The following is a 13,063-nucleotide window of genomic DNA, read 5'->3' as shown; positions in this document are numbered from 1 at the left end:
AATGTCAATTAAAAATTATTCGTTTGGTCAAAAAGCTTAAAAATGTAATATAAGGTTTCTCATAAGTTTTTATTATAGCTATTTAAAAATATTAACGATATATACATGCACGATTATTTTTTTTAAGCATTTAAAGTTCAAATTTTGACAAAACCACAGTTAATTTGTAGCTCAAACTTTATAAAATATAAGACAAGGTCTTTCACGCATGTAGTTCATATACTTTTACCACAAAATTAATGATAATTTTAGGAAAATCGGTATGTAAAAACAATATTTTCACATAAATTAATTCATTCTGATAAAGCGTATATAAATGTACGTCTTTCTTACTATATAGTTGACGACAGTTGAAAGTTGATAAATATTTTTTTTTTAAGTAATAATACGGGCAATGGGGCTGAGAACAACCATTGTTTTTTATTTAAAAGTTACTAACTAATAACTATAATAACATATTATATTTATTGAACTTATTAATCGCATATTATATTAATATTTAATAATTAATTTAAGTACTTATAAGCGTTATATGTTATAAATCCTAAAATGTTGACATCAACTACTAATTTTTAACAAAATAAGCTATCCATGTTATAAATATCTATATACGTCATTAATTTAAGTCATGAACACGGTACTGTGTAAGACCATAATCATAAATCATCATCATAACTAAACATAAATAACAAATTGTACAATACTATAGCGTCTGAAAGTGGATAAAGGTGTAAGCGAATGTAGTAGCAAAATATCATAACTATTATATGATATACGAATCATGAATATTCATGATTGAACAATTATAATTTTATTCGATTAGAAAGGTATAGTAAAGGGCTGTAAAATGAATTAGCTTTTTTTTTTGAAAACAGATTTACAATCACTTAGGCAACAAAACGTTCTATTGTTATCTTAATATAAAGCTATTCTTAATAGCTATTCTGTTCAATCAATCTCCACATCTGATAATAGGTAGGTACCTATACGCATTTGTCGTCGAATACCAAAACTTATTTTTCTGTGTCTATACCTACTAAACATTTCTTGTGGGCTATCCGGCAATGGTGTTAGTAACATCGTACTGTCAGTACAAGAGATCCGTAGGTATACTTATATCAAAAATATTAAATTGTACAGGAGAGCGTTTTTAATATGTAATAGCTTAAAGACTACAGTAATTTGTAAGTTACTTGCAGCAACATAAAAGTATAACAAATTTATTATATTCGAAAATGTTGTAAGTTTGATGATGTACTTTTTAAAAACTTAAATTTTCTAGAAATAGAATTTATTTATAAAAACAATAAATATTTTGATAGGTATATGACGTAATTGACATTATTACATTGATCATTTTATTATCTTACTATGGGAATCGCTATCATATATATAATAACAAAGAAGAAATGACATATAAACTTTCAGTAGAATGCTCCATGTACATTGCTGAAGCAATTTCTATTCTAAAAGCACTCGAATATTCACTGGAAAAACAAAATAATAACTTCGTCATCCTAAGTGACTCCCTAAGTAGTAAGTTCTATAACAAGTATTGCCAACACTCACAAACCCAATGACATACCAAAGAAAATTCATCTCGCCATCTCTGCTCACCACGCCAAAGGAAACGTAGTCAAATTAATGTGGATTCCCGGCCACTCATCAATAAATGGCAACGAAAAAGCTGACACGCTCGCTAAAAAAACAGCATCAAAAGCCTCCAAACGTAATATCTCAAACATCTCAAGATGCTAAACACATAATTAAACTTTTATCAGCACAATCCTGGCGAAACCTTTGGTCCGTACAAAGAACTAAACTTAATTAAATAAACCAATCAACCATTCATCGGCCAAATAATCACTACCGTAAAATAGAAACCAGTACCAATAGACTCCGAATAGGTCACACTACTCACCCATGGGTACATGATTTCCCGAGAGGAACCCCCCCCCCCATATGCCCATATTTTTAATTAAAAAAAATAAATTAATACATTTTACAATTTTCTTTGATTTTTTTGTTATTACGGGCACTTGATAGATTTTATGTCCATTTCCTCAGCCCCCCTAAATTGGAATTTCAAATTTTCGTTTATTCCATATATTCGTTTTTAAAGGTTTGTAAAGATATTTTTATCGTTTGTAAAGAATTCGTTTTTCTAAAAAACAAAATAACCTATGAGGGGCTGGGGAAATAGTTAATTTTTGTTTTTTAGGAAAACGAATTCTTTACAAACAAATTAAATATATTTACAAGCTTTTAAAAACGAAGTACAATCGAATGGTACATACATAGATAATAATATATATATATTATAATATATTATCTATGGGTATAAACGGAAATTCGAAATTCATAGCTCAATTGAATCACGTGATAAGCATTGTCGCACTGCTAAATGATAACGTTATCGTAATCTGATCAAGACGAGATAATTTTGAACTTTTAGTTGATACATACCTACCTACTTGATAGTTTGTTACTTGTTATTACTATTTACCTGCCTTACTTACTGTTTCACTATTGTCAACATTTTATTTCGACTGAAATCAACATAATATACTTCTCTATGACTGAAATATGTCGCATCGTTGCGGGCGGCGAGCCGGAGCAAAATAGACAACCTACTTTTCGACCAACAACAACGGCGATGACGTTCGTTCCTATTAGTAATGGATTTCAGCCATCAATAGATCATCGACGATGAAGGGAAGCTATTAATCAACTCTATCTATTTCAGAATCTGGAATTCAGACCAACTGGTATGGTCATTGGTTACGACTTTGCCCAGGCAGGATTGCACGTTAAGCATGTTGGACACAAGGTCTGGGCCTTTTAGTTGTGGTTAGTATCTGACATTTATTAAATACCTATTAATATTACATAGGTGTACCAGTAGTAACAAATTCTACTAAATAAGACAATGATTGTTGAAAAACTTTATGTTTATTAGTTGGTTCCAAAGCGCAAGTTTCACCTGCATGTGTTGTCCTTCTTATACAGTGGCGCTGAAGTAAAATTATAAATCTAGAACAAACATCAAAAATCAAAACACCGCCCTCAAAATATATTACAAAATGGTCAATTCTAAAACCAGACCTCTTAATATATCCACGCACAGTTGGTAATATTTTTGATAATAGGTTTATTGGTGTACTATTATTTGAATCAATGACTAAACATATTATTTTTGAAAATGGTTCCCTAAAACAAGAACAGATAGGTTTATGTTGAATTAGTTATGTTAAAATTTTAAATGGTATTCAAGGCTAAATACGTTAAGTATAAAAGTTTTGTGAGTCTAACAATATAGGTACAAAGAAAATAATAATTAAAATTAATAAACCATATTAAACATATAACTATACGTTTATAGGTTTAACCTATGAAAAATAAACAATATTGTTAAACATGTAAAACATAACATAATAGGAAATGTTTCTAAAATGGTAATTTACTAATAAAAACATAACTTAAAAAGAATAACATTTATTTTAAATTTAAAATATGTTTATGTTAACTATAATACTAATATTATCTAAACTAAAACAGTAATATATACTCATATCATACACACCATTAAATGGTTATCTATTCAAGCCCTAAATTATGTAAAAACAATTTACTATGCGATTCTAATATTTTTTTAGTAGTTTGGTAAAAAGGAAAAAATTCATTTAATTAAAAATGGTTAAATAAGCTCCAATCTGGCTTAACAAAATATGTTCTTCACTAAATATTAATATCGACAGACATAAATTGCGTCCTAAACATTTCAAGTATAAATTTCTATGCAGTAAATTGCTCTCAGCAGAGATTATTAATTAAAAGTAATATTATTTTTAAGATAGCCATTTAGCATTACCCTGAGGAGACAACTATCGCTGTTCTCCAAAAATGATTTTTTGGTTTGATTTACATTAAATAAATAAATCAAAAATGGAAAAATTAAATAATATGGATTGGTGCCTCTATTAGCTGTTGAACATTTTTTTGTTAGGTTATTTTTGGTAAATGGTAAATGATACCTAATTATAAAAAATACATTTTCACATTAGGGTTTTATACCAATGTACAACATTGTTCAAAATATATATCGCCGAATTTCAGGTCACTTGGATACTATGGGCACAATTTACAATCTCCTATTAATACAATCACAATTTTTTGTACATTATGAAATTGTAAAAATCTAATTCAGCGTTTAATTTTAATATATATATATATATATATTTTTTTTAACACATTGAATGCATACTGACACTTGATAATCAAGATAATAACTCATATTAATATTACAATTTGAATTTTATTTATTTTTAATTTCAGATACAGAAGACAAGATCATCGAACAGCATTGTCATTACAAAAATGAATTTGCCAAATTGGATAAAAAAAATTAATTTACTGAAAAAGCTGACCTTTGCACTTGTGAACAGGATATAAAATTATATTATACCTCATATTGGACAAATTAAGTATAAGTGAGTTCCTAGACTCTTTTAATTAAAATATTGAAATTATATTTTATTTAAGGTAAAAATCTTAATTATATATCATAGATCATTCCTTATGGTTAGGGTTTGGGACTTATTGCACACAAATTGTAGGAAATTGCATGCACATATGCACTTAAAATAACTGAAATATGCACAAAAATATGCAACTAACAATTTTTTTTAATAAAATTAAAACATTTGATTTATTCATTTAAATTTAGACAGTTTTTTGTAATTAGTTATTTTTTGACAACAATAACATTATCAACATTATATTACTGAAATGTATGTTCGATTTTGTTTTCTTCGTCTTCTCCTACAATGAAAAAAAGGTCGGGTTTTTTTTTAATATATTAAATTATTATTAAATATAAAAATTTAAAAATGAATTGTTTACCTGTAAAGTTTGACTGTACAATAAGACATTTTCTGATATTATCAAATTTAAATGCACGACGGTTGTTGGTCAGCATATTTTTATAAATCGAAAACGAACGTTCCACATCTACTGACGTTATCGGCGCATATTTAAAATATACCAAGTCATTTAATTTCAAATCTTCAGGTAAACCTTCGAAACTTTCTTGGTTTCCAGATAATATATTTAATATTTTAACCATCAATTTGTAACCCACATTTTTCTCCAACACAGTTTCTATTTTTGTTTTTACCGCTGTTCCTTGTGCTCCACTTATTTGAGTTAATTTTATTTTTGCGTCTTTTACTATTGAAATAGAACTGGCAAGTGACATTCCTTGTTTTTCTAGACACGTTATAGCGCTTGGTAAGAAAGAGAAGTTGGATTTAATTAATACAAGTTGAGTTTGAATATGTTGTTGTTCGATGTATTTTTGTACGTGTATTGTTCGTTATTTTCGGCATCTTTAAAATTACGAGAGCTACACGAATAACGGTTTTAAAAGACTTCGGTTTGTACAATTCATGAAACAGTAATATAGAACAAAATACAGGACATTTTAATATTGCTATGGTATGTTGGTTTTGTATTTTACATAAACATTTTAGATTCTGAGTGGATTGATGATTGTATTGGTTTTACAACAATGTGTAAATATATTTGTTGGGTAAAGAGTGTGAAAATGTAATACAAGGGTCCTAGTATATTGTTAAAAGAGCAGTTGAAAAATATTTAAAATATATATGCACAATTTTTTTTAGAATCCTTTAAATTTTGAATTTTAACAACATTTAAAAATGATTTTGTTGTTAAAAATTTATAAAATGTTCAACTTTTATATCTAAGGTTTGACAATTTAAAACAAGATTCTACGTAAATTGTTAAATAAATTACTTTATTCACAATAATATCAACAAATATACCTAGTATTATCATAGGCTGACTGAGTAACTGACCGTCTTCGCTCAGAATCATTTTTCTTATACAATGATATTATATGTCTGTAGCCCATAAGCGCAAAATATGGCCCAAATGCAACCCAATAGTGCAAAAAAAAAAATAACCCGCGCAAATCAATTTTATAAAAAATTGTGTATTTTATTAAAATTGTAGTTATTATTAATATTTAATTAAGCATTTACAGTGATATTGGAATTAGTTCAAAAAATTATTAATAAACATCAGTAAAAAATAAAAATTATAATTGTGAGTATTATTTTAAATTAGTTCAAAAAGTATCGTGAATAAATAAATTAACATATTAAACAATATAATAATGAGTAGATACCTTAAAATAAGATTTTAAATTTGAAGCCACTGTCTTTAAGTATTCCAATCTGGTAATTTTTTTTTCTTTATACAAGGTCTAAGTTTTTGTATTGGAGATTTTTATTTATTTATTTATTTATTTATTCATTAATACGGACAAAAGTCCAATTCACAATATATTTGTATAGATAACAATAATATAATATAATTTAAAATAATAAAATATAACATAATAATAGATGAAACGATTAATATATAGAATAATAGGAATAATAATAATAATAATAATAATAAAATACATTCAATGTTTATTAAAATAATTTACTATTTTCCGAAGACATTAAAATATTTATGGGGTCGTATGACGTATACTTTTTAGATGAATGAGGAATATAAAATAAATGATTGTTGCAAGTGTAGTTTTTGACTTTGAAATTTAATTGACTTAATAAAAATGAATCATCAATCTTGTTATTTAGCAATTTGGTGAGAAAGGTGTTGTATGATAAGTGTCTACGTACATTTAAAGGTTCTAAGTTTAATAATTTTAAAATATATTCGTAACCAGAGTGAGGAGTTCTTTGAATATTACATTTATGACCTATAAATCTGAGAGCTTTATTTTGAACTTTTTCAAGTTGATCATTATGTCCTACATTGTTGTGGTCCCAAATTAATGGAGCGTATTCTAATAAAGAGCGGACTAGTGAGGCATATAGACATTTTAAAGTAACTGGATCACGAAAATCGGAACAGTTTCTTTTTATCATACCAAATACAGCTAAAGCTTTATTTTTAATCGCTGATACATGAGCATTGAATAATAGCTTGGAATCAAATAAAATCCCTAAATCTTTAAACAATGACAAACGATGTAAGTTAATGTCACATATATGGTAATTAAAATGCAAGGGATTGTGCTTTTTGGAGTAAGTAACAATTTGGCATTTATCAATATTTAATGAAAGACTATTTGAAATGCACCATTCGTTAAATGAAGCTAAATCACTTTGAAGAAGATTAATATCATCGGGGGAAGAAATAGCTTTGTAAATTTTTGCATCGTCGGCAAATAATAAAATGTTGGAGTGTGTAATGGAGGATACAGCATCATTTATAAATAAATTAAATAGGAGAGGGGAAAGGTGATCGCCTTGAGGTACTCCAGAAATTACGTTTACAGGTGTTGATATAAAATTTTTATATTTGACTAATTGGATTTTTTGACTTAGGAAAGAGTTAAACCATGATAATAGGGGATTTGCAAAGCCGATTTCCTGTAGTTTATTAATTAATAAATCGTGGTTTACTCTATCAAAGGCTTTTTCAAAATCAGTATAAATAACATCTGTTTGTTGATTATTAGAGAATGATTGTATTATATGATGTTTAATAGTTATTAAATTAGTAAGACATGATTTATTATTGCGAAATCCATGTTGTTGTGGTGCTAAGATATTTTTAAATATGGGTGTAAGCTTATCATTTATTATCTTAGAAAATATTTTTGGGAGAATAGAAATTATTGATATTGGACGGTAGTTTGAGATAAATGATTTGTTACCTTTTTTGAGAATTGGATTAATATAGGTGGATTTCCAAGACGATGGAAATGAGCCACTATTTAAACAAGAATTAAAGAGATATGTGATAGGTGGGGAAAGTATAAATCTGCAATTAAATAAAAATATAGAAGAGACCATCAGGACCAATTGCATTTTTGTAAGAGAGAGTATCTAATTCATTGAAAACTTCTAGGAGTTCAATATGAAGTGAGTTTAACGAATCAATAGATTCAACTATATTAGACTGGGAAATAATATTTTTTGAAGCTGTATCTTTATATACTGAGGAGAAGTATTGACTGAATAAGTCAACAATTTCTTGACCATTATCAGCTGTCTTATGGTTAAATGACATTGTGTTTGGTAAACCAGATGATTTTTTAATATTATTAATAAAAGACCAACATTTCTTAGGTTGAGATTTAAAAGATTTTTGAATTTTAATTAGGTATTGGGAGTAATCAAATCTACTTAAGGATTTGCATTTAGCACGTGAGGAAGAGAAATGTTGGTAATCATCGTGTGAGTTAGATAACTTAAATATTGAATGTTGGTATTTTTTAAATTTTATTAGATTTATTAAGTCTTTAGAAAACCAACAGGGAAATTTAGATTTGCAGTATCTTTTTTTAGGAATAAAAGTGTTAATAGCATATTGTGTGCTATGTGGGTGTGTAGAACTGAGAGTAATTGACATTAATAGGAGGGTGATAATTATCTACAGGAACTATAGCATCCTTATTTAAAGATATAGAATGAGAATTAGAATTGGATAATATTAGATCCAGTATTGAACCATAACTATTGAAAATTGTATTAATTTGAAAAAGATTAAGAAATGCTAGGTTTTCCAAAAAAATAGCTTCAGGAGAGGATAGGTTTAAGTTAGCATTTAATGATGCTTTATTTAAATTTGGCAAATTAAAATCTTCGAAGAGTAGAAGATCATCATTTGGGCAAGAAGAAATTAGGTTATCTAAAATATAAAAATATTCATTATACAAAGAAGATGGAGAATTTGGCGGAAAATAGATACAACCCACAATTAAATTTTTAGTGTTATTAATTTTTATAGAGACAAAGCATAATTCTAACGATTTTACATCAATATCAATTGGTGAGGAGATACATTTTTTATTAACTGCTATTAAGACTCCTCCTCCTCTGGTCGACCAGCTAGATAATAATGATCTATCACATCTATAAATTTCGTAATTTACGAGACCAAGTTCAAGTGAATTTACTTTATTATGTAACCAAGTTTCGGTAAAAGCTAAAATATTAAAAACTAAGAAATCTATATTGGTTTTTAATAAATTTAATTTAGTATTAAGACCTCTTACATTTTGGTAGTAGCAGTTGAATATATTGTGAATGGAACTTAGTTTTTTGAATTGATAATTGTTGGAGTGCCTTTGATGTATTTAATGATGAGATCCTGTTCTCCATTAGATTGACGGTTGAGAAGTTCTTGGCGAAGGTGTGACATGTATTCTTGTTGCTGTTTGGTGGGAGATGACTTAAGATTTGTGATTCGTAGTTTTTTGACCATTTGACTATAATTTAAAATAAACTTCTGCTTGGTGTTCTTTAATCACTTTAATAAAACTATAAATAGATGGGTTCGGGTTATAAAATTGATCTTTCAATGCCTGTGATATGATTCTGGACCACGGCTGGCGCTATAAATTGCAGGGCCCTGTGCAAAATTGTTAAGATAAAATAATACTTTGTTGAATTATACCTATATAAATAAATTATAATATAAAACATTTATGAAGGGGTTTAAAACTAAGAATTACACTGTAGATATATTATGTGTTGTTTTAAATGCCGTACCTAAACATTTTGAAAGGGACAATTTGTAAATTTATGAACTGTAGAGTGATTGAATGTAACTTTTGGACAAAGTTCGCTACCCGAAAATAGTGTCTATGAACTATAGATAAAAAATAAACTTCTCTTCACTCAGAAATCAGAATCAGGGTAAGCAAATACTAGGTATAATAGGTTATTAATTTATTATATTGAAATAGACTGAAACTTAATTATGCGAACGCCGCACGCCATTGTTGCAATCTGTCGTGGAACGGCCACGCGCACATAGAGAGCGTCGCGCGTTAGGTCAAAATAATGTATCAGGTAATACAATTTATTTTTGCGCTTTTATTCCACTACCGAGGTACAAAAGCGCAAATTTGTTTTGCGCTTTTGAGTTATCGAAAAAAAAAAAGGTCGATTTGCGCTTTTGGGTTTCACCGTATTATATCATTGAACTCAAATTTAACACTATCCATTACAGTGACCCACTTGTAACCTACTATACAGCAAAGTGACACCCACTGCCCATCATTTAGTTTTAAAATTTGTGTGTTTTATGTTGTGTGTGTTATTTAAAATTATTACAAATTAATAATATAACATTAAAAAAAAAAAACAATCTTATAACAGCTTTATAAATTTGCAGCACTTCATTAAACTTATAGCATAATCAACTTTATTTTAATCTATTAATTATTTCTTGAGAATCAATTTTGTAACACAAAAAATCCTCCTTACCCTTCACAACCGTGACCATGGGAGACGGTATTTTGGCCAATTTGAGTTCTTCCAATTTGCTTTGCCAATAGGTACATTTAAATACGTTTAATCTGCACCAAAATATAGAAAAACAATACGTAATTTGCGCCACATTTAAATACTGTGAGTTCCGCCTAATTTGATTACATTGATACTGGTCATTTTGATCTATTAGATAATTAGTTAATTCCATAAAATTAATTATTTTTACTTAAACTTTAAATAAAATTAAAATAACATAAACAATTACATTTAAAATAAGGAAAAGAAACTATGAATTTATTTTTAGATTTGACATGAGTGTCTTGTAATTCGCTTTTCGTTTTTAAAACGCATATATTATTATGTATTTTTCTATTACTGTTTTCAGGAAAGAGAAATTGTTTTATCCATTTTCATCAATTTGCTAGTGATTTTTAAAATGTTGTTTAATATAGGCTAAAAAATTTTCATAATTAATGTGGCTTTTTTTGAAGTTGAAAATTGAAAATAAACTACTCTCGTATGTATTAACACACAAAAAAAATAAGACATTGTTGTAATTGCTACACTTAGAATCTAAAACTAGTGATTTTGATAAAAACCAAAGTGTTAAGTTAAACAATTTATTTTTATTTTGTTTATTTTTATCTTACATTATAAATTATTGTTAGTTATACACCCATACCTATCGTGTTCAATAGTATTCATTTATTATTATTATTATTTATTATTACCCTATGATCATTATTTGAGATTTTTAAACTGTATACATTAATCAAATGAAAAATGGCATCCTATCATAAAAATTGTATACCTTAAGTAGCCCATACACAATAAACATTATTGATAAAATAAAAATTCGTCAAAACGGTTTTGATATTTTCAATATAATTGAAGTACTTTTAATATGATACAAGGTCAATAATATTGTCAATATCAAATATTGATTGTGTATGGGCCGCTTTATTGAATATGTAGCCGTCTATCTAGTTGTATATTATAATATGTATATATTTCTGCACTTTTAACTTAATTGTTGAAACTAGTAAGTGCCTAAATAATATTATAATTTATGAATGATAGTTTTCAAGAAATAAACCAAAATTTAGGTACAAGATTATAAACTTAAAAACAGCTATCATAAAAAACATTTATTTATTTTTTATGTTATTTGATTGGTGAAGAATTGGGCAGTTCTCGTAAAAGTTTCGCGATTTCTGTAGGAATTCAAATATAAGTAACATTACATAATTATGCCTCAGGAGCATATTTTCAAGTATTTTAAATATATAATTTATATATTTTGAGTAATCAAGATTAAAATTTTAGTTGAACAATTTAAAGACCACTTTCCATTTAAAAATTCCTATGAATAAAACATTACCTATCACTTGTAGAAAATATAAATTAAAATGTATTTAAATACAAGTACAAATTATCTACTTACTATTAAAGGTAACCTCATTCATTCATACATAAGTATTAAGTATAGGTGAATTGTGTCTTTTTAGATACAATACAATTGCACACTTTTTACTTTCTTACCTGTAAAAAACATACCTTACACAATTGAGCATAAAAAATATTTTATATTGTTGGTTTTAAACTCTTATAATATACATTAAATATGCATATTCATTTATATTAAAATTATATTTAAAAAAATTATATTCTTCTACAAAAATGAAGAAACAAAATATAAATATAATAATAATATGTATAACATATAGTAAGAAATATTTATTGTGCATTTTCGCGTCAAACAAAAAACAAATTATAACATAAATTAAGTTCATACAATTTTTAAATTTCCCAGTGTCAGTTACATAATCATAACGTGATATGTATAGGTAATCAAAAATAAATTATAATACAACATTATCAAAGATAACATTTTATAAAAATTGAACTCTTAAGTCCCATTATATTATATTCCCACCCCTTATATAAGGAAGAGGCAATGATGCTCTATAGTAATATAATAACAATTGTTTATAAATATTCTGTAATAATTCATGAGGCTGTCATTCGTTGGAAATGTACATAAGTCATAAACCGACCATTTATAGAACAATAAAATGTGTGTTACTAGCAATTTGTCGAATTTAGATACAGTTTATTAATCTATATTAATATATAAAGCTGTAGAGTTTGTGTGTTTGAACTTGCTAATCTCAGAAACTATTGGTTCGAATTGTAAAATTATTTTTTTGTTGGATAGTCCATTCATCGAGGAAAGCTATAGGCTATATAATATCGTATACGCTACGAACAATTAATAGAAGTGCTCAAACAGGGATTTTGAGATTTACGATGGAAATATTTGTTTATAAATGGTTGCTATTGGTTAATTGGGAAGATCAGGTAGAAGCATGCATCAAATCGAATTTTCGCACTTTGCCTACCAGGGTGGTTGAGTGCAGTGAGTTACACCAAAAAGGAGTTGAACAATTTTTTTGTCATTTATTATGGACAACGAAGTGCGCAGGATCAGCTATAGTAAAATAAAGTACATAATATGTGGATGTAGCTGTAAAATAAAACATGGAACAAATATGTTGATCTTCTGCGATTGTTAAGTTATAACTCACATCACTAATAAGCAGTGTTGGACATAGGTAGTTGAATAGTTATCGTGAATCGTGGTATATAATATATATTTTTTAATACAATCATTTTGATGAGGTAAAATAAAATAAAATTATCTAGATAATAAATAACCTAAGAAATTTGAACTTGTAAAC

At 27.2% G+C, this 13,063-nt stretch overlaps 2 protein-coding genes across 2 annotated transcripts in view; one reads left to right on the top strand and one right to left on the bottom strand.

Moving 5' to 3' along the window:
* The first annotated feature begins 2,446 nt into the window (after positions 1-2,446).
* LOC132932973 (cleavage stimulation factor subunit 1-like) overlaps positions 2,447-13,063 on the top strand; it is a 44,223-nt gene continuing 33,606 nt past the window's right edge. Inside the window, exons 1-4 of the mRNA XM_060999314.1 lie at positions 2,447-2,675; positions 2,747-2,850; positions 2,960-3,130; positions 4,336-4,490. The gene's annotated coding sequence lies outside the window, so the exon portion shown is untranslated. The remainder of the gene's footprint in view (positions 2,676-2,746; positions 2,851-2,959; positions 3,131-4,335; positions 4,491-13,063) is intronic.
* Positions 4,781-5,257, bottom strand: LOC132953647 (uncharacterized). The gene is made up of 2 exons (XM_061026019.1): positions 4,903-5,257; positions 4,781-4,821 (listed from the first exon to the last, which is right to left on the bottom strand). Exons 1-2 carry the CDS (start codon positions 5,255-5,257, stop codon positions 4,781-4,783), a joined length of 396 nt encoding a protein of 131 aa, XP_060882002.1.

The sequence above is a fragment of the Metopolophium dirhodum genome, chromosome 1 (assembly GCF_019925205.1).
Source record: "Metopolophium dirhodum isolate CAU chromosome 1, ASM1992520v1, whole genome shotgun sequence".
Lineage (NCBI taxonomy): Eukaryota > Metazoa > Arthropoda > Insecta > Hemiptera > Aphididae > Metopolophium > Metopolophium dirhodum.
This window is presented reverse-complemented; position numbering and strand designations above follow the sequence as displayed.

Coding starts and splice junctions, on each gene's coding strand:
- LOC132953647 (XM_061026019.1), bottom strand. CDS start 5,257: ATGTCACTTGCCAGTTCTATTTCAATAGTAAAAGACGCAAAAATAAAA. Junction 4,822..4,902: donor TGTACAGTCAAACTTTACAG/GTAAACAATTCA, acceptor TTTTCATTGTAG/GAGAAGACGAAGAAAACAAA.